General features: G+C 35.1%; 1 protein-coding gene across 1 annotated transcript in view; it reads right to left on the reverse strand.

Moving 5' to 3' along the window:
• The window catches only part of CLGN (calmegin), a 74,447-nt gene that overhangs the window by 2,317 nt on the left and 45,717 nt on the right, over positions 1–26,413 (reverse strand). The window contains exons 8-14 of the mRNA XM_027866880.1: positions 24,931–25,120; positions 22,725–22,838; positions 22,429–22,579; positions 19,839–20,054; positions 13,194–13,313; positions 12,846–13,005; positions 10,198–10,298 (exon numbers count right to left, since the gene is read on the reverse strand). Coding sequence (XP_027722681.1) covers positions 10,198–10,298; positions 12,846–13,005; positions 13,194–13,313; positions 19,839–20,054; positions 22,429–22,579; positions 22,725–22,838; positions 24,931–25,120 — 1,052 coding nt within the window. The remainder of the gene's footprint in view (positions 1–10,197; positions 10,299–12,845; positions 13,006–13,193; positions 13,314–19,838; positions 20,055–22,428; positions 22,580–22,724; positions 22,839–24,930; positions 25,121–26,413) is intronic.

The following is a 26,413-nucleotide window of genomic DNA, read 5'->3' on the forward strand; positions in this document are numbered from 1 at the left end:
CATGGTGCCTTGCACACAGTAATATTAACATAGTAAAATTAACAGATGCTTGTTAAATAAACAAATAGAATTAAGACAGCACAGGAAAGACCAACATACATCTCTTTTTTTTTATTTTTTATTTTTTTGTTTTTGCTTTTGGCCAGGCAATTGGGGTTAAGTGACTTGCCCAGGGTCACACAGCTAGTGAGTATCATGTGTCTGAGGCCAAATTTGAACTCAGATCTTCCTGACTCCAGGGCTGGTGCTCTATCCACTGCGCCATCCAGCTGCCCTCATGAATCTCTTAATTAGGTTTCTGGCTTAATCTTTTTCTGTTTTCTACCCTTTTGATATGTAAATTTAAGGTTTAAATTCATACGACAAACATTTTTTAATAGCTATTCCTTTTCACAGAGAGACTGATTTTATCACTAACACTGGATCTTCTCTATAATCTACTTTATCCTCTGTAACTTATGAACTGCCAAAGGTGATCATGAATATATAACTGGGTTCACTATTTGTACTATTACATCAACCGTGCCCTCCCAGTGGCCTGGCCACCCTTTTATCTACCTATGATTATCACATTCCTTACAGTAGCTGTCAAAAGCTCTCCAAGCTCTAAAAAATTCCTTACTCCAACCAGCCTTGCTCTTACCAGATGCCGTTGTTTCCTGCTTTATTGAAGAAACTGATAAAGTCTTGAACTCTCTCACCTCCACACCACAATCTCTAGACATCTTCACCTTGTCCTCTTTTCTTTTGCTTAAGACTCAGAAAAATAATTGTCACTCTCCTTGTCAAGAGTAACTCATCTATTTGTACACTTGAACCCAGACTTCCTGACTCCTCTGGAAGTAGTTCCCATCTATCATTCTTTCATACATTCCTTTTCTCACCTCTCATTTTTTCCTCTATTACCAGTCCCTTTTCTGCTACTTAAAAATGTTCAAACATTCCTCATTCCTTTAAAAAAACAACTTTTGGGGCACAGCCAGGATGGTGGAGAAAAGACAGTCTTGCCTGAGCTCTCCCAAACAACTTTAAATAACACCTCAAAACAAATTCTGTAACAACAGAATTCACAAAAGGACAGGATGAAACAATTTTCAGCCCCCCAAAACTTAGAAAGTTGGCAGGAATAATCTATCATGCCAGGGTGAGAGTACAGCCTAGTCCAGAGCAGGCCGCACATCAACAAACCAGCAGCAGACTTTGAGAGCAATTGAATCAGTGATAAGAGGGTTGGACAACCGATCAGCAGAGAGACAGAGGTCTCTTTGCTGACCCTGGGTGCAGGATTCTGTTGCATTGCCCATATGGAGATCCTGGGTCAAAGTCCAAGGGAGAAGAGTACTAACAAGCCAGCTCTTTTGGCCCCAGGGAAGTAAGGACACATTTCTACTTGGATCCTACCACCTTGAAGCAACTGAAAGCTTACAGACCTCCAGAACTATCTGCATAAAAAACCTGAAGCTTGGGACCATGGCCCCTCCACTCTAAGAGGAAAACCCAACTTTAATATAAATTTAAAAGTCAAGAAATTGGATGGAAGAATGGGTAAACAGCAGAAAAAGATCCAGACTATAAAAAGTTACTATGGTGACAGGGAAGATCAAAATACAAACTCAGAAGAAGACAACAAAGTCAAAACTGCGATATCCAAAGCGTCAAAGAAAAATGTGATTTGGTCTCAGACCCAAAAAGAATTCTTGTTAGAGCTCAAAAACGATTTTAGAACTAAAATAAGAGAGACAGAGGGAAAAAATGGAAAAAGAAATGACAGTGATATAAGAAAATCATGAAAAAAAATTCAATAGGTTGGTAAAGGAAGCACAAAAAAATACTGAAGAAAATACACCTGAAAAAATAAAATAGGCCAATGGTAAAAGAGGCACAAAAACACAATGAAGAGAAGAACTTGGCTAAATGGAAAAAGATATACAAAAATTCATTGAAGAACAGAACTTCTTATAAAGCAGAACTGGCCAAATGGAAAAAGGAAGTATAAATGCTCACTGAAGAAAATAATTCTTTAAAAATTAGAATGGGGCAAGTGGAAGCTAATGACTCTATGAGAAATCAAGAAGTAATCAAACAAAATCAAAAGAATTAAAAAAATAGATGAAAATGTAAAATATCTCACTGGAAAAACAAGTGACCTTGAAATACATTAAGGAGAGATAATTTAAGAATTATTGGACTACTTGGATGCCATGATTAAAAAAAAAAGAAATTATCAAGGAAAATGCCTTGACATTCTAGAATTAGAGGGTAAAACAGAAATTGAAAGAATCTACCAATCACTTCCTGAAAAATCTCCCAAAATGAAAACTACTAGGAATATTAAAGCCAAATTCCAGATCTCCTAGGTCAAGGAGAAAATATTGCAAGCAGCCAGAAAGAAACAATTCAAATATCATGGAGTCAGTCAGGATAACACAAGATTTAGTAATTTGTACATTAAAAGATCAAAGGACTTGGAATATGATATTTTGGAGGGCAAAGGAACTAGGATTATAAACAAGAATTACTTACCCCAAAAAAACTGAGTATAATCCTTCATACCAAAAAATAGACATTCAATGAAATAGAGTACTTTCAAGCCTTCCCAATGAAAAGACCAGAGCTGAACAGAAAATATGACTTTCAAATGCAAGACTCAAGAGAAGCATAAAAAGGTAAACAGGAAAGAGAAATCATAAGGGATTCAAAACATTTCTATATAGGAAGATGATACTTATAACTCCTAAGAACTTTCAGAAGGCATGAGTGAGTTGAATATGATGAGATGATTATCTAAAAAATAAAATTAAAGGGTGAGAATGAGGAATGCACTGGAAGAAAGGGGGAGGAAGAGATAGAATGGGGTAAATTATCTCACATAAAAGAAGTATGAAAGAGCTTTTACAATGGAGGGAAAAATGGGGGAGGAGGGGAAGCACATGAACTTTATTCTCATCAGAATTAGCTCAGAAAGTGAGCAATATATACACTCAGATGGGTATAGAAATCTATCTTACTCTACAGGAAAGTAGGAGAGGAAGGAGATGAGAAAAGGAAGAGGGGGCACTGATAGAAAGGAGGCTAGAATTGGGGGAGGCAGTAGTTAGGAGCAAAACACTTTTGAAGATGAACAGGTGGAAAGAAGAGAGAGAGAGAGAGAGAGAAGGATAAACCGGGAAAACAGGATGGAAGGAAATAGTAATCATAACTGTGAAAATTTTTTTAAAGGAAGTTTCTCTGATAAAGGCCTCATTTCTCAAATATACAGAAAACTGAATCAAATTTATAGAAATAAGATCCATTCCCCAAACGATTAAGTAGTCAAAGGACATGAACAAGCAAGCAGTTTTCAGACAAAATAATCAAAGCTAACTATAATCATGTGAAAAAAATGCTTTATATTAATATTGATTACAGAAATGCAAATTAAAACAACTTTGAGATACCAACCCACACCAATTAGATTGGCTAATATGACAGAAAAGGAAAATGACAAATGTCTGAGGGAGTTATGGAAAACCGAGACATTAATATACTGTTGGTGGAGCTGTGAACTGATTCAATATTCTGGAGAGCAATTTAAGACTATGGCCAAAGATTTCAGATGAAGAAATTAAAGCCATCTGTAGGCATGTGAAAAAATGCTCTAAATCACTATTGATTAGAGAAATGCAAATCAAAACAACTCTGAGGTACCACATCACACCTATCAGACTGGCCAACATGACAAGACGGGAAAATGATAAATGTTGGAGAAGATGTGGGAAAACTGGAACACTAATGCATTGTTGGTGGAGTTGTGAAATGATCCAACTATTTTGGAGAGCAATTTGGAACTATGCTCAAAGGGCTATAAAAATGTGCACATACTCTTTGACCCAGCGATAGCACTTCTAAGGCTGTATCCCAAAGAGATCATACAAATGGGAAAAGGAATCACATGTACAAAAATATTTATAGTAGCTCTTTCTGTGGTGGCAAAGAATTGGAAATTGAGAGAATGCCTATCAACTGGGGAATGGCTGATCAAGTTGTGGTATATGAATGTATTGGAATACTATTGTACTATAAGAAAAGATGAACAGGCAGACTTCAGAAAAACCTGGAAAGACTTGCATGGTCTGATGCTGAGTGAAGTGAGCAGAACCAGGAGAACGTTGTTATACGGTAACAGCCATGTTGTGCGATGCCTAACTTAGACTTAGCCCTTCTCAGCAATACAAGGATCTAAGACATCTCCAAAGGTCTCATGATGGAAAATGCTATCCACAAAGAAGAAAGAACTATGGAGTTTGAATGCAGATCGAAGCATATTATTTGCTATTTTTTTCTTCTGTTTTGTTTTGTTTTCTCTTTCTTGTGGTCCCTCCTATTGTTTCTAATTCTTCCTTACAACATCACTAATGTGAAAATATGTTTAATAGGAATGTGTATGTATAGCCTATATCAGATTGTGCGCCATCTTGGAGAGGGAGGTGAGGAGGGAGGGAGAGAAAAATTTAAAACTCAAAAGCTTATGGAAGTGACTGTCAATAAATCAAAATAAATCAATAAAAAAGAAAAAGAAAAAAAAAGACAGTCCAGAAGTTCAGTCAACTTGCATTTTTCATCAGCTGTACTGCTTGGATTTGTTTCCATCTCCACCATCATGTCCTTTCACTGGGTACCCTCTGCCATTCCTGGGGCTGAGCTGACCAATCACTTCCCTGGCCACCACTCTCCTATTAGATGTATCTTCCCCTAGACTGTAAGCTTACTGTTCCTGATACAATTCACTCCATTGCCCTACTGTATACATTTGTGTTATCTTTCCTTCATGCAGGACATGTTTTTCCTCCTCACCTCTGGCTTCTACATTTCCTGGCTTCCTTCAAGACTCAATTCGAATCCCATTTTTGCAGGATCTGTGCCCTCCTCTCCCCACTTCAAACATGTACACATACAAACACATGCACACATACATTGCTTAACAACTTCCCTCTAAGATACCTTTCAATTCATTGTGTATATCTATCTATATCTATATCTTGAATACACCAAATTATTTGCATACTGTCTCCGTTATTACAACAGGATCCACGTTTTTGCCTTTCTTTGTATCCCTAGACCTTAGTAATGTCTGGCACCCCGTAAGTGCTAAATAAATGCTTGTTATTGGACTGGCAAAAAAAAAAAAAAAGACTATGGCCAAAAGGCTACAAAACCCTTTGACCCAGCAATATGACTACTAGGTCTGTATCCCTAACAACAAAACAAAACAAAACAAAACAAAAAGGAAATGGACCTACATGTACAAAAATATTTACAGCACCTCTTTTAGTGGTGACAAAGAATTGGAAATTGAGGGGATGCCCATCAGCTGGGGACTGGCCGAGCAAACTGTGGTACATGATTGTGATGCACTCCTATTGAGCTATAAGAAATGATAAGCAGGATGCTCTCAGAAAAACCTGGAGAAACTTACATGAACTGATGCAAGGTGAAATGAGCAGAACCAGAACACTGTGTACAGTAACAGCAACACTGTACAATGATCAACTGTAAATGACATTCTCAGCAATAAAATAATCCAAGACAATCCCCAAGGACTTATGATGAAAAAGGCTATCTATCTCCAGAGAAAGAACTGATGGAGTCTGAATGTAGCTCGAAAAACACTATTTTATACTTTCATTTTCTTGGGGGTTTTTTTTGGTCTGTGTTTTCTTTCACAATATGGCTAATATGGAAATACTGTATATGTATAATCTATATAAAATTCCTTGCTTTCTCAAGGAGGGAGCAGGGGAGGGAACCTGGAACTCAAAATTTTAAAAAAAATTAATGTTTTTACATGTAACTGGGGAAAAAAATAAAATCTTAAATAATTTTTAAAAAACTTTATTTAACCCTGCCATCTCCTTAAGTTATTGTTCCAAGTTGATTTCACTGCTAAATTCATAGAAAGGAGTTTATAGTAACTGTGCCTGCACATCCTCTTTACTCCTTTTGATTAATCAGTAAACATTTATTAAGCAGCTACCTATGTGCCAGCCATTAAGCTAGGCACTGAGAAAAAACAAAAATTTACCCTCCCTAATCTTCAACAACCTCATGTTTTATAAGGGAAAATGTGTACATGTATGCATATATGTATTTAGGTATGTATGTATATAAATATAAGACGCAGCTAGATGGTTCAGTGAATAGAATGCTGGACCTGGAGTCAGGAAGCCCTGAGTTCAAATCTAGCCTCAGACACTTACCAGGTATGTGTCTCTGGGCAAGATATTTTACCTCTGTTTGCCTCAATCCACTCGAGAAATGGCAAACCAATCCAATACCTTTGCCAAAAAAACCCCATGGACAGTATTGGCATAATATGGTCCATGGGGTCATGAAGAGTCGGACGTGACAGAATGACTGAACAACAAATATAAACATAATGTCTGCATAAAAGCAAAAAATGGAATGTTTTATGTGATGGACAGCAAATACACTGTCAGAAGGCAGGAGGCAGAGAGTGGGGAGATGGAGAGAGAGAGGTAGAGAGAGAGAGAGAGAGAGAGAGAGAGAGAGAGAGAGAGAGAGAGATAATACAAGCAGGATCTTAGAGTCATCTGAATATAAATTACAACAATACATGGGAGGTGAAGTCACCCCATAAGAGAACACAGATGGTCCACAAAATCAGTGTTGGAGTACACAGGATGTGATATGGATGACTGGGGACAGAGAAGAAGTAATCAGACACATTAAGAGGCAGCAGTGTCATAAAAACAAAGAGAGGAGCACACAGGAACACAGATTGATTAATAGTATCAAATGCCAGGGAAGTCAAGGATGAAGACTGAGAAGAGGTCATTAGATTTTATAATTAAGAGATCACTGGTGTTAGGAAAAAAAAGGGAAGGGTTCATTTGTTCTTACCTTCAAAATAGCTAGGAACATTAGCAAATGACACTTTCCCAAAATGGCTGCCCTTAGTTTCCCTTAAACACAGAGGCTAGCAAGATATCAAAGTAAACCAGGTTTTATTTATAAGCAATGGACACATACAGTCAAGAAAATTTCTCTCCCTTTTCTGAGGGCCCTTATAATGTCTTATCAACAGAGACCCATCTCGTAAGACAGACATATATTCTTCCGGCATTTTGGCTCTTAATAAGGAAAAAGGAATTGGGTTCACTAAAATCAGGCTGCCTTAACCTCAGGTGTGCCCTACCTTCTCCAAGGACTTCCAACAGCATTCTTGACTTAAAATACTTGGAGAACCCCTATATATGTGTAAGTCACTTTACTCCTCCAACCAGCATAATCCATGGGATTTACAGTACCACCTTGGATAAGGACCTGAGTGAATAAGGGGCAAGGTACAGCTTTGTTCTCTAAGGCAGGGTTCAGTGATTTACTGCTCCTTGGTCAAGCACTCCTCTGGGCATCAATTCCATAGTTCCTCCTTGTGTCATCCTCTTTCCCCTTTCCACTAGGGCTCTGTTCCTTGTTCCTTCTCGGCCAGCCACCTCTTTTTGTACACTTTGACACCACACCATTTTCTGTCCATGGTGTTCTATTGCTTGACTTCATGTGGTTTTGCCATTCTGGCAAGAATTATGGTGCTTTTCATTGGTTTGGCTTTCCTCAACAAATAACTGATACTGTAGCTCCAACTGCTGGCTATTATAGCTGTTTCCCACTTTTTGCTATTCTCAGAGAAGTGTTACAGCTCTTTTAGAATGAGAGAACAACAACATGAAGTGTCAATTAATGAATTATCTTCTTTGCCTTCCATATACTGGGCCTTCTCAGTCTCCAGTTTACTTATTAGTCTATCTCACGCCTGAGTTAAAAAAGTTCTATTCACCTTGTCCCTTTTCCTAATCAGTCAAATTTTCAGAATCTTTTTCTGGCCAGGGAAAAATATCTCCCATTTCCATTTGCCTGTTTCCCTTCCTATTTCTACTGTGTGGCAGGAGGCAGACCACAGAAATTGCCCTGATGTTCAAAGAACCCCAAGAAAAACATTAGAAATAATAATAAGAGCTAACATTTACTATGTGCCAGGCACTGCGCTAAGCACTTTACAATTATTATTTTGTTTGGTCGTCACAATATCCCTGAGAGGTACGTGCTATGATTATTTCCATTTTACAGTTAAAGAACATGAGGCAAAGAGGTAAAGTGACTTCCCAGGGTCACACAGATATTAAATGTCTAAGGCCACATATAAATTCAGATCTTCCTGACTTTGGGCCCAGCACTCTCACCCCTGCACCAGCTAACTTCCTGGCAAAGATAAGGGCAACTGTTCCACCAGGTCCCTGTGATGGAAAAATACAAGTGGAAGGGAGGCAACTCTTGTCACAACGGCAAAGACTCCTGTCCTCCTTACATTGATTTCACATAACTTTCTGTCTCACTTAGTGTTCTAGTGAAGGTAGATTCTACTAGCTATTCCATAGAACTTGGCATTCTATTACCTGACTCCTATCTGTACACACAATTGTCCCCCATACCTGGCATTTGCTCCTCTCCCCAAGTTCACCTTTAAGATTCCTGAACTCACTCCTAAGCTCAGCTCAAGTGTTGAATTCTCTATGAAGTATTCCCTGATTTCCTTAGCTGTCAGTGTTTTCTCCCTCCTCAGAATCAAAGAGCACTGCTTGATCTCTTCATGGTCCCTTTCAATTACTAATTTGTACATGTGTATACAATTCTCACATTTCCCCCAACAGAATATAAGCTTCTTGAGACTTGGGATTATTTTTTGTTATTGTATCCCCACATCTAGCACAATGATGGCTAACATAACAGGTGCTTAATCAACACTTATTAAACTGAAATAATGAGAACAGAGCTAGTCTTACAAACAAGAATCTTTTCTATTAAATCAGTATGCTACTTTACTTTTTAATTACAACAGTACTTAATTAAAAGTACTTGTTTCTTCACCTATAGAATGACAAGGATGGGCTTGTTGGACTCTCACAGCTCAGCTCTATTCCTCTAATCTTTGAGACGCAGTGAGGCACCTAGGAGCAAGCCTCTAATACATCTGGGCTGCATCACCCCGACCCTGGGCAAGTTGTGAAGATGTGAGCCTGCATTGTTAAAGCAAGTTTCCTCACCAGAAGATGCATCCATATGCCAATGAAATCACAGGTACAGTCCTTACTACTAGCTCTATGCAACTCTGATGCACACTATCACAGGCATTATATGAATGCACCCAAAATATAATAGAAAACAGCTTCTCTTATAGCTCTTCATATCTATTAACTTGAGAAAAGTTAAAATGCAGTTTTATTCAGAATTACAACCTGAATAACTTGAATAAAAAACCCCAATCCCAGCAAGAAGTTATCTTTTTTTAACACCTCAAAGTACTAAAGAAATTATATCTTACATTAAAAAGGAACATTCAATTATTAATGAAATTCCATTTGAAATCATAATACAAAATGTTTTTTAGTAAAAAATAGTTGATATTGTATACCAAATGTTTCAACAGATGTTATTTCCTTGGATCCTCACAACCCTGTCAGGTATAAACAAAGTTTACTGTCACCATTTTATGAATGAGGAAAAGGCCAAGGCAGGCTAGACAACTTGTCTGTAGCCACACTGTGAGTAAGTGGTGGAGCAAGAGTCTCTTGATTCAAGTCCAGAGCTCCCTCCACTACACCACCAGGCAAAATGAGCATCATACTAAAATTGCACGGGCAAAAACCCCTATAAAAAGGTATATGAACACCTAATATAATACTCTAGGTACAAAGTGCTCAATAACTACTTATTGAGCCATATTCCTAAAATATGTCATTAAAACATTAATATTAAAGAACAAATCTATTTTCAAAGCTGTCATTAAAGAAAAATGATTTTCTAATATCAACAACGTTAAAAAAAACCTTAAAAGGATTAATACCCTTCACTATAATTCTGCTGATTTAAAAATGGTTATAGTATAAATTGTATCTTTAGGAGTCATATATCAATGACTAATACTCTTTTACTGTTGCATTGGGAATTAAGATAATATTAACTGCAATATTTTCCTGGATTTCTTAAAGACCAATTTGCATCAATGCTGAAGGCTTCTTAGAATGCTGTTAAGAGGAAGTGTGATGAAAAATTGACATGGCTCAGATTTTTTTTCCTAATGCTATCTTTAAGAATCCATGACCACATCAAATTGAAACTCATTCTTCCTATTAAAAAGCTCACCTCATCTTCTGATCCAGATTTATTGGATTTACTGCCTTCTTCCTGCTCATCTATAGTTTCATTTTCTTCTTCACTCTTTTCTTCAGTTTCATCATCTTCCTCTAGAATAGAGATGTCACAGAAATGATTCACTCTAACGTAAATTCAGAGCTGTTATTGAAAATAAGATACAATAAAGGTAAATACAAAGAATCCAACATTTTAAAAAATAAATCCCTCCACTCAAAAATTTCCTGTGTTAATTATAATATCCCTTATTTTGTTAAACATTGACTGCAGTTATAAATTTTGAAACAAATTATTCATATTTGAAGTATTAGGTGTCTTTCTAAAAGACAGATTTAAATACCATATCAAACCGTGAAGTTTGATGAACTGGAAGAAAGAATAATTCTAAGGCTGAGCTCCTCACAGAAACAACTTAATAATATCTATAATCTGCATACTGCATCATATCATTCCAAAAGCCTTCATAATCATTTTATTACAATCTTCACAAAAAACCTCACATATGGGTGAATATTATTAATACTAATTTTCTACATCAGGATAACAAACAAAATAAGAGACTTGTCCAAAAGAAAAAAATTAACACAAAAGTAGGAACTGGAAATCTATTGATCATTAATTCTTAGAATCCAGTGTTCCTTTCCCTATACCATATACTTGTTGTGTTACTAGATAAGGCAAAATCTACTTCAAAACACAAAATTCAAGATCCAACCCCATATCTTTCTCCTCAGACATTAAAAGGGTAATAGAGGATTAACGCAAGAGGAAAGGGTACATTTTATTTTGATTTAGAAGTAAAACATATAAACATTCCTTGTGTTCTAAAATTTGAATACCTCCCTAGAGACAGATTAGATTTTTAATAAGCATACTGCTGCTCTGTGTTTACTTCTAGTGTCTTAAATATTTGCTACTCTTCCTTTATCCTAATTCTGACTCATCTGAGATATATAAGCACAACAGACATTGATAAAATCAATTAATTCCTCTTTTAACACCCTTCTATTTTCAAGCTCTACTAATACCCTGATATAAAAACAAACAAAAGAAAAAGCAATCCTTAAGGTCATAGGAGATGAACATAAATCATATTTAACAAGTCCTCACATATCTTTTTATTTTATATTTGCATTCCTATTTTATCTGTCTCAGGAAATAAACTATGTGGCATGGATGTAATCTCAAGGTATGCCAGAGTGTTCCAAGAGTAATTTTACTGAAACAAAACCTGACAGGTTATTTGGAGTTAAACCACCTTTTTGGCACTGAGGTTGATTCCATGTTCAAGATTAGAATGACAGCAGACCTCAGAAGAATTCCTTCAAATTATAAGCACTCAGCACAGTCTGTTGTGGAGACACTAGGACCTAGGATTTAGCTCAGATCTAGTATCTTCAATTAGACTAATTTGGGAGAGAGAGATAGGAAGAAAATTCTGGCAGTCCTTGAACAGTGGAAATCATGTTCTGTGGGATGGACATTTTGGTGGGTATCTGCCACTAAAGGACTAGTTATTTGTGATCTAGTTCCCCCTAAGCAGTGGCTACTTGGCACCCATTACATCTGCACTCCTCCTTGACCCCTTCTAGGCCCATATAATAAACAATTCAATTAAAAATAATTAAGAGGAATGAAACTCTGGGCATCTGACTTGTAGCTCTAGAAAAATGACCCAAGTAACTTGTTCCTGGGAAGCCAGAATACTAGGGACTTATGGCAAGTTAACTGCAAAGGATTCGAGATGTCACCTACTCCGATTCCCACTCTAATTCATTAATCCCCTCTCCAATATTCCAAGCTGTTACCTAGCATCTTAGAGGACACCTCCAACTGATGGATAACTCACTAATATATGAAGCAACTTATTCCCTTTTTGGACCTGATGCAGGACTTATTTGTTAGTGCTCACTATTATGAAGTTCCTGCTCACAATTCTTTATGCTTCCTTAATCTGTCTCTCTGTAACTTCTACACAATGGTCCTAGTTCTGCCATCTGGAGCCTACAAATTGTCCAGTCACTTTTTGCATAACAACCTTTAAAAGGGCTACAATGAAAAGCGTGCTAAATTTGGGATAAGAGATCCTGGATTCAAATCCTGGCTCTGATATTTACTAGCTCTGTGTGAGCTGTAACATATGGACAAATTACTTAAATCTCTTTGGGCCCCATTTTCTTATCTGTAAATTTGAAAGGGTTGGAATAGATGGCCTTTGATATTCCCTCCAACTCACAGTAAATGATCCTTTGAAATATTTAAAAAAATCCAAAATGCATTTCCTTTTAGTCTTCTAAAAGACGCTACTGATAAGATCGAAGGTCTTTAATGTCAACTCAGATAATATCTTCTTATTTCTTTGTCATCTGTTCTTCAGAAACATGATGATGAATTGTAGTGCAAGAAGTAACAGATGGCCAATGAGAAGAGGCCAACTTCAGCAACAGAGATTGTCATAAGCCACCATCATCAAAATCATGGAAAGCCCTTTCAGACACTATGTCTGGAATTGCTTTGAGAGATGTGTTCCTCCTCTGCCTCTGGTTTTTGCTCTATGAGCTAAGGTAGGGATAGCACTAATCTTTTTATATAGGTGTCTCCTCATATAAATATACTCATATAAATCACTACCATCATACCTTTTTCAATTTCACCATCGTCTTGATTTTCTTTTTCCTCTTCCAGGTCTGTAGTGTTCTCTAGGGTTGCCTTCTCCTCTTTCACTTCTTGTTCTAGTGCCCCCTTTGTTTGTGGCTTATGTATATCAGTTTTTTTGTACTCTGCATCTTCATCTTTTTTCTGTGGTGGTTAACATAACATAATTTGACTACAACTTACAATTAGTGTGTCACACCAATAATGAAGTATTATTAAAATCTTTCAGAAAGTTTAGTTTACTACTTAAACGAGTCACTTGGTCAGCCAACAGAAACTCCTAAACACTGAAAAAAAAAAAACAACTGAGAAAAGAAATCCTGTTCCATTACCTTTCTTGGCCAGCAAAATAAAGTAATCAATACTAAAGGCAACCCTGCTGTCAAGGCATAAATGATCCAAAGCCACCACCGCTCTTCAGCAGCAGTCAGCAACTGAGTGAATACACCAGGCTACAATGGAAAAAAAAGAAAAGAAAAAAACTGTCATATTTCAAAATTCTTTCTTGTAAAATAAAGACACTCAATTTTACCAAGGCAGCTAGGTAAAAGAATATATGAGCAAAAGAGTGTTTTATTCTATCACAATATACTTATTAAGAAAATTTTTGAATCTATAACAAAAGTTTTAATACAATAAATTTTAATATTATTTTGATATAATTTAACATAATTTAATAGTAGAAAAAATCTCTGCAGAAGTAGAAACACTGGTTAGATCAATAGAAGGAAGACTATAAACATAATAAACCATGTTAAAAATAATAAAACCCCTATTAATAGATTCTAAAAAAGGTTTTTGACAAAATAAAATTCATTTCTATCTAGAAATCATAGGAATAAATCCATTAACATAGCAAAAAGTATATCATATGTAATGGAAAAAAGTAAGAGGCCTTTCCAATAAGATCAGGGGTAAAGTACAGATATCCATTATCACCACTACTACTCAACAAGGTATAACAATAAGACAAAGAAATTAAGGAAATAAGTATATCGAAAGAGAAAACAAAATTATCACCTTCTGCAGCCACTATGATAGTATATACTTAAAGGACCTTAAAGAATAAACTAACAAATTAAAATAATTAATCACTTCACCCAAGTTACAGAATGTAAGATAAATCCACATGAATCATCAATATTCCCATATATAACCAATAAAACCCAGCAAGAAGAGCTAAAAAGGGGTAGCTAGGTGGCACAACAGATAGAGCGTCAGCCCTGGAGTCAGGGGAACCTGAATTCAAATCCAGCCTCAGACACTTAACACCTACTAGCTATGTGACCCTGGGCAAATCACTTAACCCCATTGCCTAGCCAAAAAAAAAAAAAAAAAAAGAAGAGCTAAGAGCTAAAGAGAGAAGCGCAAAGTAACTACAGAAACTAGGAAATATATGAGGAGAGTATCTACCAAGATTCATCCAGGGAATATTATGAATATAACTATGAATATAACTCTCTGCAGAAATAAAGACAGACCAAAATAACCAGAGAAACATTAACTGCTCAAGGTTAGGTCAAACTACTAAAATGAAAATGACAATCCTACCTAAATTAATTAACTTATTCAAAGCTATATCAATTGAATTACCAAATGAATATCTCCAGAACTAGAAAAAATAATAAAATTCATATGGCAGAACAAAAGATCAAGCATATCAAGAGTAATGATGAAAAAAATAAGAATGAAAAGGATCTCTCAGTACCAGATTTCAAACTATGCTACAACGCAGTAATCATTAAAATCATTTTTAAAATCAATTTTAAAAAGAGAAGCAGAGAGAGATCAGATCAGATCGAATTAGGTACACAGCATACAGAAGCAAACAAGCACAGCAGCATATGTTTGATAACCGAAAGAATCCCCAGTTACTAGGGGAACAGCTCATTATTTCACCAAAAACTGGTAAGAAAACTGGACAGAAGTCTGGCAGAAATTAGGTTTAGACCAACATTTCACACAATATGACCAGGTAAGTTCTAAATATATAGAAAAAGTCATAAACAAATTAGAGGAGCAAGAAAGAAATTACTTTTTGGATCTATGGATAGGGAAAGAATTATTGACTAAATAAGCGATAAGACCATAGAAATGGACAATTTTAGTTATGTAAAATTTTAAAGTTTTTACACAAACTAATCTAAAGTAATAAACATCAGAAGGGAAACAGGTAATTAAGAAAAAATCTTTGCAACAAGTTCCTCTAATATAGGTCTCATTTACAAGACATACATAAGGAACTGATTCAAATTAATAAGCCTATGATCCATTCCCCATTAAATAAATGGTGAAAGGATATGAAAAGGCAGGCAGTTTTCAGGAGAAGAAATCTAAGCAAATAGAGAAATGCAAATTAAAACAACTCTGAGATTCTATCTCACAACTATCAGATGATATAAGAACAAAATGGCAAATGGAGGAGCTGTGAAAAAACAAGTAAACTGGTGCACTGTTGGGGGAACTATGGATCAGTAAAGTCATTCTTGGAAAGGAATTTGGAACTTTGCCCAGAAAGATATCAAATTCTGCATAGCCTTTCACCCACCTATACCAATACTAAGGCTGATTCCCCCCAAAAAATCAAAGAAAGAGAGAAAAGGTCTTTATGTACAAAAATATTTTTAGCAACTAATATCACAGCAGCCCCAAATTGGAAACTAATGAAATGTTCTCCTATTTGGGAATGACTAAGTATACTGTGGTATATGAATGTAATGTAATATTACTATTCCATAAGAAATGATGAAATGGACAATTTCAGAGGAAAATGAGGAAACCTTTACAAAATGATGCAGAGTGAGCTGAGCAGAATATTGAGAACAATTTATAATAACATTACACAGAAAACAACTCTAAAATGCTCTAGAACTCTGAAATCATAAACAAGTCCAAAAGAATGAAGATGAAACATATAGCTTTAAAATGTAGAAAAAGATATGTATTTTTTGCACACAACTAAAATGGGAATTTGTTTTGACAGACTATGTAGAGCTGTATTAAGGGATTTGATTTTTGTTTTGTTTCAAAATGTGCTACAAAAGAGAGTTAGTAGGAAGCACATATTAATACTTGTATTTGAAATTTTTTAAGAACTAGAAACACTAATGTTTGGTAAGATATTTTAAAACATTTGAAATCATATAAGAGCCAATAAAGAGGGAAATCCTAGTTTTAGCCTACCACAAAAAATAATTTGAATTTACATTGGAGACAGGAGGATTTTAAATTTAGGGAAATCCTAGACCACTGCTATTCCTTATTCATAGGTTTTCAAGGCTGTGTATAATTTAGGCTAAACTTAACCTTTTATTCTCTTACCAAAACCCTCTGCTCCAGCCTTATTCATATAAAGATACACACACACACACACACACACACACACACACACATCTATGTGTGTGTGTGTATATATATATATATATATATATATATATGAATAATTTACTTTGCCATTTCAAAGAACCTGGCCCTAACGTTATGCTACACAATAACTGTATGTTTCATTCTAATGGTATTTTTCTTCTAAGAAATTCTACAATTAACTTGACTTTCCCCAAGAGCTTTGTATCCTCCCTCTTTTCAGATATCCTGAAAACTGTATAACCTCTATTAAGACCTCTTACAGGTTTGGGTTAGTGTTTGTTTTTCCTACTTTTGTTTTCTTTAGTGTTATTTCTACTTTCTCATGCATCGTGCACCAACATTCTTAGGACTGCAACATTAAAGAGTGGTCTTGGCTCTGTTACCTCACCAAAGTAGACTTAATGTTTTCAGAGGCATTTTCTACACTCTTCGATTCCTGGCTGTGGAAATTCAACTAAATGTATAAAACTTCCTTAAAAAATGATGATAGTCTATGCCAATGGAAGGTTTTCCCCTGTTACCATTTCCTTGACATTTCTAGTTTCATTAAATTGCAGTTCTTCCTTAATTGTATGCCATATTTTCTTGTTTTTATTCTTACTCCAATTTGGTATTGATTTCCACTGTAAAAATGCAATGTTCTAAGTATACATGTTTTTTAGACCCTTGTTTATCCCACTTTCTCAACTTCAAAATCCATCTACTGGTTCTTTCCCTACCACCTGCAGATGTACCTGTCTCGCCTATCCTTTAAAAAAAAAAAAAAAAAAAGAGCACTTTCACTAAACTCTACTCCACTATCCTCCTCAAACTACTGTCCTACAGCTCTCTTCCTTTTCTAAGCCAAATTCCTTGAAAAAACTGTCACTGCCTCCACTTCCTCACCTCAACCCTTTGGAATCTGGCTTCTAACCTTATCATTCAGATGAAATTGCTCTCTAAAGTTATCATAATCACTTAGTTGCCAAATCTAATCTCAGTCCTCATCTTTCTCAACCTATGTGCTGCATCTGACTACCCTTTCTCTCCTAGACACTTTCCTTCTCTATGAATTTTTTGTGGCACTATTCTCTCATGGTTTTTCTACATGTTTGAATACTCTTGAAGTCTCCTTTGATGGCTCAATATATGCTCCAGTTGGTGTTCCCCAAAACTCTGTCCTTGGTAGGTCCTTTTCTCTTTTCCCTTGCACTCTTTCTCTTGTTACTTCACCAGCTCCCATGGGTTTACCTATCATCTCTATGCTGACAACTCACAAACATATATGTGTGCATATGTATATATGTATTGTATATGTCTGAATTTGTCTCTCCCCAACTTTAATCCCTGATCACCAACTGCCCTTGAATAGCTACCTCAATTGAATGCCCTATTGTTTTGTTTTTATTCTGTTCTGGTTATCTAGGAGATATCTTAAACTCAACGTATCTAAAATTAAACTCCTTCTCTCCCCAAAAACCCTCACCCCCCCCCCCTTTAAATTTCCCTACTTCTGTCAAAGGTACCAACAGAAGACATCACATCACCACCACCATCACTGGAAGGCTCTAGTCTCATAGGCCTGTAATACTGACATCCTTGGACTCCTTACTTTCCCTCACCCCATATAACCAATCAACTGCCAAAATCCTGTTATTTTGACCTTTACAACATCACTTGCATCTGATCTCTTATCACCATTCACCTAGCTACTGTCGTAGTTTAAGTCCTAGGTTATGGCAACAGCCTCTTCCTTACCTCAAATTTTCCTTAAGTATGACTCTTCCATTTAATCAATCCAGTGGCTTCCTATTGCTTCTAGGATTAAAACAAAATCCTATTTAGCTTTTAAAGCCCTACACAACTTTGTCTCAATCTATCTTTTCAGCTTTGATAAGCATTACTCTTCACCTCTCTTCCTGCACTCTGAAATTTAGCCAAACTGGCCTTCTCTCTGTTCCTAAGACATGACACTCCATCACGTAGATGTATGACACTTAACCAGCTTTCACATTGGCCTGGAATATACTATATGCCCACTTTTGTATTGAAGTACCTGAATATACACTAATTTAATGTGGCCATCTGAGTACAAAACTGCGACAACGAGCTCAAACGGTCCTTTATGCTTGGCTGTCAGACTTTGATGAGCAATTCAGAGGCAGTGGAACTTTGATGAGGTAAATCAACTCATGGTATTCTGAAAGTCTATCTTTGTTGAATCTCTTCCTCCTGCTATGGAGAAATAATTCTCCTTTTCGTAACTGTTGAGTGACCTACAAAGTGTCTCATGTTATTCTAATGCTGAACATAAACTATTGAAGAACTAGCTAGCATTTGGCCAGCCGAAAACACTGGTTTTCAAGGTTTTGTATAATTTAGGCTAAACTTAACCTTTTATTCTCTTACCAAAACCCTCTGCTCCAGCCTTATTTATCTTCCAGCTGCCAAAGAATATACATTTACCTACCAAGTAAGGTAAAACAATGGATGAGCTCTGTTGCAGTGAGGAATCCTCTGTTCTAGTTCTAGCTGTTACTAACTAGTCACATGACACTGACTCTCCATATCATTACATATATCCTTAAATGTTCGGTTTAGATCCTGCTGCCTCTTTAACGTTTCCTTAGACTCTTCAAACTTAGGGCTTCCCAGCCAAAATGATCTCTTCCTCAAATTCCTAAAAGATTTATATTATTTAACGGAAAAGAATTTCTCTATTTCCCTGCCCTCTACAAGATATACATATATAGACAGATATATATAGATATCTTAGTTAGCACAAAAACATAACTATCTCTAAAACAGTCTTTTTTCCAAATGTCCGCCATGGCCACTGCAAAACCACTGGGAAAACTAAGAAAGGCCTCCTGCAGAAGGTGGGATTTGAGCTTAATCTTGAAGGAATCCAGGAAAAATGGGCATTAGGAAAAGGGGGGGAGGAGAATTAAAGCATTCCATGCATGGAGAACAGCCTGTACAGAAATGGGAGAGTGAGCTATTCAAAGAACGGTAGGTAGGCTGATCACATAATACGTGGAGGGAAGTAAGGTATAAGAAGAATGGAAAGGTAAGAAGGCACCAGGTCATAAAGAGATATAAATACCAATAGAAGACTTTATATTTGATCTTGGAAGTAAAAGGAAGCCATTGGAACACAACGAACAGGGAGGTGGCACAGTCAGATCTACATTTAAGATTTTAAATTATTATATCCACTTTGAATAAAAGATAACTAAAATGAAAAAAATGTTAACATCTATAGTACTTGTTAGTGTTTATACAAAGAGTAACAGTACTTTAATTCTGTGAAGTGAGAAATGTCTATAATGATTAGAAATTTCATTTTTCCAAATAGAAAAAAAAGGTGTTAAAATCTCAATTGAAAAAGATACTATTTTTAACTACATAAACAAACTTAAGGACATCTATTTAAAATGTAGTATCACAAAAGACAAATTAAATATTTCACACCCAAAGTAAGTTATATCAAAGCTTTAGTAGTTATAGTTTTACTTACCTTTTAAAATGAAATTTTTTCATAAATCATTTCATCATTAAAAATTCAGTATGGAATTATATCACACATAATTATATAACTATTATTATTAATATTATAGTCAATACTATACCTCATTAGCCCTTGCTACCAATTTTTTCACCATCCAACTATCTTCAGCCCAACGATCTGCTATTTCCTTATCTGAACAGATGATAAAATTATCAAAGTAGATATCAGATGTCATAGACCACAGTTCTAAGCCTAGAGCACTGAAAGAACTCAGAAGAAATGGATTTCTATCCTCATAATAATCTGGATTTGGAATTTTTCGAGGGGTCCATTCTCCCTGGGTAAAAAAAACAAAACCAAAAGGAGGTAAGATTTAGATATCAATAGATATATACGATAGAGAATAGATAATATAGATACAATATAATACATAATAGATAATATGATTTTATACAACTCAGAAAAAGAAATGTTGACTTAACCAAATTAATTATGTTAGCTAAACAACAAAGTTGCTGAAGAGAGACAAGAGTTAGCATGTGTAAGGCAAGTCAAGTCACCACCATCACCACCCTGACCACCATCTACCCTCAGACACTAATGGAAACAGTCCAATTAAAGAAGAGGCATCTGCTTTGCTGCTGTACCCTAAGGACCATGGGACCTTGCCAAATGACTTGCAGTTGAAACCTTGTTTCATATGTATGTTGTTTCCTCCATTAGAACGTAAGCTCCTTGAGAACAGAGCCTTAGTGTTCTATAAGAATCCCTAAATTTAGGTTTAGCAAAGTGATTCCCACTTAGTATGTGCTTAATAAATGCTTTATTCATTCATTTATTCATTCATACAACTTGAAAAAAGAAAAAAGGTACAGAAACTCAGAATTCTGGAGCTGAAAGAAAACTTAGCACAAAACCAAACCCTTCATTTTAAAGATGTGAAAACTAGAGGTCCATAAATCAAGCAATTTGCTCGTGGTCTGGACTAGAGTTAGGACTAGAGCTCTCAACTCTGTGCAAAGCACACATCAATTATTTTACCTAACTTGGTAAGTTTGCTGGATTCAATTATTTTATTAGTCAGACAACTTGTCCTTATTTTGTCCTATTTTGTAATAACAATTTATCTAATAACAATACTCTTTGGGAGTATTATAGGCAGTTTAAGTTATCTGCACAACACCTTGAGCTTCATGTAAAAGATACCATACAAAATCTAAAATACACAGCAAATAAACCTATTTTAAGACAATGTTTTAGGCAAGTACCATGTACCCAGCCATTTACATATAAAATATTTGCTTAAAGTAAATTTTATTCTAAAAATTCGAAGTAGTCACTAGGCCATAGCAATAGATAAAAAAAGTGAATTATAATGTGGAAGAGCTATAGTCTGGACAGATGTAGAGTAATATTCACAATGATAAAACTGCTCACATTTTGAAGTATATGCAGTTGAAGAAATTTTATGTATTATTTTATATGGCTATTCTAAGGAAGATGTTTATAGAAGTGGCCCAATTTGTTAACGAATAAAAAATTACTCAGAAAATGTTTGTCTATTTATATAGATTGTCAAACTATCAGCAAAATAGAAATATAAAAAAGTAATAATGTGTAACAATACAAAAATTGACAGTTATAAAAACATCAAAATTTTAAATAAAAATTAATATACAATTTATTATTCTGAAGGAAAAGAAACAGAAAAGCTAGGACATTAAAAGCTAAGTATATTCAAAAAGCAGTTATGTTGGTCCCTTATGTTACTAACAAAAAATAAGCATTTGTATTATCAGCTACAAAAATTAAGAAGGAAAAGTGGGCAGGGTATAACTGGTAAGAGAATAAAATATAATTATTTGATGAAAACTTATTAACATGTTAAATCATATTAAAAACTGATTTTGCTCTTTGATAACCCCTAAAACATGTGTTCTTAATAATTAAATTTGGCTCTCTCTACTTATAATACTGTAACATAAAATAATAACACGCTGATATGATATTTTACAGATCACAGAGTTTTTACCTCCATTATCTCATATGGCCCTCAGCCACAGTCCAATGGAGTGCTAAAACAGTAATTTGAGCCTCAGTGCAGTTAAATGACTCCCAAGATTATAAAGCTAGTAAGCAGGGTGGTATCATATTATTTATCATTGGAAGAGACCACAGAAACCATCTAGCTTTAAACTCCTCATTTGACAGAGGAGGAAGTTGAGGTCCAAAGTGGTGAAGTGACTTGCCCATGGTTACACAGGTTACAACTAAACTAGATCATGATCCAAATCCAAATCTGGATTCCAAAGTCATTATTTTCACTCAGGGATAGAGCTTGAACTTAAACCAGTTCTTCTGAATCAGTCCAGTCTTCTTCCAACTATATACTATGCTGCCTGACTTCTTACATACTTTTACTTAGCGCTAATTTGTATATTTCTGCATGAAGCATTATAGCTAACTAAACACAAAAATCACAATAAAATATTCTTTTTCTAAAAAAAAAGTCTCCAAAATTAATTAAATTAATAATGGAAAATTATACTGAGGTTTTAACATTTTAGTAGGAATTATAACAATTGTGTTCTAATAAAGTAGTTATGAAATATTTTAATATGAAGTCAACGTGGACTTAAAAAAATCAAAACTATCTATCAGGATAGATCACAAAAATGCTTATTCGATAATCTGGAACAAGTGAATATTACCTGATAGTTGGGGTTATCAATCATTGGAGGTTCCCACTTTCCTCTGTATTTTGGATTGTCAATCATGGGATGCTGCCATTGCCCACATCCAATTTTACATGCTGGGTTAGGAATAAGAGGGGCTTCCCATTTGCCATCCATGTCTTCATTCCTGTAGATATGAATACATCAAAAAGTGGCAAAAAGTAGTCTTCACTTGTTTTCCTCTAGGTTAAGTAAAATATTTGATACCAAAAAAAAAAAAAAAGGGGGAGAAAAAGACCTTAAATGTACATCCAGAGTTCAAGGATCCTTACCAGTCTGGAGGTTTTTCAGCATTAGGATCTTCAATATATTCTAGTTCATCATCAAGCCAGCCCTCAGGTTTAAAAGCATCAGGATCTGCTATTTGGGCCGGCTGACTTTCATCCCTTTAAATAGAGAATCACTTCATATTACTATAAATCCAAAGTGCTGCCACTGTTTAATTCAATTTTCATAAAAATCTTTTAGTGGCTATATTATACATACTATTAACACTAATGTAATTTAAAAAAGTAAATAAATGTTAAATAAATACACTCAAAAGTACTTTAAAAGAACAACCTCTAAGTATTTTCACCTTAAGCTCTGGAAAACCTAATGGCTGTAACCAATGGAAACATTTTTAAAAATAATTTTGAATAACATTATAGTAGTACATATTCATATGCATTACAGCTCACAGGGTTGTTGAGATCATCTAAGCAGCAGAGTAATCCCCTCTACAGCATCATAGCTTCCAGTCCAGTGAGAGATTTAAGTATTATCTCACAAGGTAGCCCATTCCACTTTGTGACAGTTCTAGTTGTTGGAAAGCTTTTCTTGCAGGTTTGGGATTTTTGGTGGTGGTAGGTAAGATTAGAGAATTAGTTCTCTTCATTACTTAATTTAAAAAATAAATAAATAAATTACAATATTTACAATAGTCTACAATGGTCGATATTATCTTTCTTGATTGATCATTTTGGAAAAGATACCATTAGGATGATCAAAACTTCAAATGATCAGAACTACTTTGATAAAATACCACTCTGCTCCCTAGGTAAAGTAAACCTGATATTCACAAAATAGTTGGTATAACATATGAAAGTAAAACTGGTATGTATACATGATTCTCTTAGTTAATTTTTTTTAACTCCTACTTTTTTTATTGGCATATTTACAGTGTTCTCCCCTTATTTTTCTTTATAAAAAAGCAGTAGGTTGTTCTTGCTATGTGGAAAACACTTTACCTGTACCCCATGTATTCGAAATAGAAGGTACTGTCACAAATAAGTATTCCCTTGATGCAACCCCCAAACTTAACACAAGTGACAACATGGTGTAGCTGAGTATGTCTAGGGCTAAAAATCGAGAGATCTAGGTTTTATTCTATAACAACTTACTGAATTTCCTTGGGTCTCAATTCCCTTGTTAAAATAAATGGATTGTATTAGCTATTCTCTAAATTCTTCAGCTTTAACACAGCATTATTCTTTGAATGCCTTACGGTTAATTGCTGTATCAACTGAATCCCAGTACTCTCTATTGCTAATTCTGTGAAAACAGTGTGTCTCCAGCTTGGGAAACTAGACGCAAGTTGGATTCTAACTAATTAGTAGCATAGTTCAAAAAGCCAACAACATGAATTTCAACATAACTCAGGCAAAAGCTAAGTGTTTATCTCAAGTTTGGAAAGTATTTCTTTTCCTTATCCACATACTCTAATTTTGCAACTAAATTCCTGACAAACAAGTGCCCACCGTTTCTATTTTATATTATTTAGCACCTATATAGAGACTGAGAAGTTTTATCTACATAGATTGAGAATGATAATGGAAGAATGTAATACTTAGTGTTTTATCGTTTGAAGAAATGGGATAATAGAAGTCCCTACTTTTTGGAAATGAAATTTATCATATCACCAAGTACCCAGTAGAACACAAAGGTCAAACTAATACTCCCACTAGATGCTTGAGAAATGCACAGTGCAAGGACATCATTACCTTATATATCATGATTTTTGTTTTAGGGACTTAACTCAAAACTATAAATGTAATAGCTCTTCCCCTGAGGGTCCCTAAGTACAAAACAGCTATAGGCTGACTTTTCACAATACATCAGAAAGCCAATTTAATAAGGGCTGCTTAGAAACTAGCTGTTCTGCAGTTAGCTCCAAACACTTCAGTAGTTCTTCTGGGGATTTCTATATTAAAACCATAATGACGATTCTGAGACATAATGATAAGGTTAAATAATGTTCATCACATTCCATTTTAAGAAGGGAGAGAAATGCATAGGAACATTTTCATTACAGTGGTTTCTTCCAAAAAAAACTTTTAATGTTTAAAAATGATATAAAATTCATAAAGGTAGAAAAGTGAAAAAGTACAACATCTCATTCAGTGATTCATTGATTTAGTAATTATTTATTGTGTACCTAATATGTGCAAGTTACAAATGCAAACGTAATTGCATTTTAAAAAACAGTATCTTACTTACCAATCTTCTGGTTTAACAGAAATATCATCGGGGATTTCTAGTCTATCATCCCAATCATCAGGTTTTTTGTCATTAGGATCTTCAATTTCTTTAGGAGGGTTGATTGGAGGGTCCACATCCTCTAAAAGACTTCCCTGATTTACAACCACTTGGTCAATATACACTTCAAATGTATTATCTGGGTTCATCACTAAAGTCCAATTTAAACACATATGTTAGTTTGTTTGGCAACATTATAATGACAATCTTTCAAAAGAAAACTGATTGCAAGCCAAATGGAAAAAGTTATAATTTGGTAATGGTTAGGTAAACATGAAATTGAAATACCAAATGCATACAACTCACTACACATTTGACTCTCTCTCAGCTAGAAGAAGCTGAGTCACTGGTATTTTGAAGAAAGGGAATCATAATGATTTGGAATTCAAATAAGCCCACACTATGTTCTAGACCAGGTTACCGAACTTATTCAGTCCCCATGCCATTTTGGCTTTCTCAGTAAATTTTCTTGTACTCCCTAATCACAATGAAAGGAAAAGAACCTTCAAGGTTACCATTCACATGCAAGTAAAAATTTCAATAGGAAGTAGTTATTACCAGATAATCTCCATACTCTAGACAAGTATTCAGTACCCTAGGCTGGTAACTATTGCAAACCACTGAACTATGACATAGGATACTTTCTTTACCTAATAATGAAAAAAATGTACATAGGGTAGACTAGAATAACAACCTATCACTTAGGTATCATTTTAAAACATGTTTTAAAAAATGTAACGCTTGCCAAATACTTTATAATCATTTGTTGTAGGGCAGTTAGGTAGCACAGTGGACAGAGCACTGGAGTCAGGAGAACCCAAGTTCAAATCTGGCCTCCTTACTAGCTGTGTGATTCTGGGCAAGTCACTTAACCCCAATTGTCTCCAAAAAAAATCATTTGTTATTTTCACAGTAATACCAAATTATCCAAATTAAATGTAAGCTGAAACTGAAAAGCGTTTGCATGAATAAAATTAATACAAGTAAGATAAGAAGGGAAGCAGTTAGCTGGGAAAAAAAAACTTGGTATGACTGTCTCTGATAAGGGCAAGATATAGAGAGAACAGAATAGAAGGTCAAAACTTATTTCCCCAATAGGTAAGTGGTCAAAGCATATGAAAACACGGTACCCAAGGAAAGTATTACAAATTATTAACAACCACATGAAAGAATTCTTCAAACCACAAATAATAACAAAAATGTAAATCAAAATAACTCCAAGGTTTTACCTAATACTAAGCAAATAGGCAAAGATGACAAAAGTCAATACTGCAGGGGTCAGAGACAGACAATGCATTATTGGTTCAACCATTCCGGAAAGCAATGCAAAAAAATGACTAAAATGTCCGCACCCTTTGACTCAGGGATTCCACTGCACAAGAAAGTCAACGGCAAAAAAGAACTTTTTGTTGTAGAAGAAGAACTAGAAACAAAGTAGATAATG

Source organism: Vombatus ursinus, unplaced genomic scaffold (genome assembly GCF_900497805.2).
Source record: "Vombatus ursinus unplaced genomic scaffold, bare-nosed wombat genome assembly UNPS02014784.1, whole genome shotgun sequence".
NCBI classification, from domain to species: domain Eukaryota; kingdom Metazoa; phylum Chordata; class Mammalia; order Diprotodontia; family Vombatidae; genus Vombatus; species Vombatus ursinus.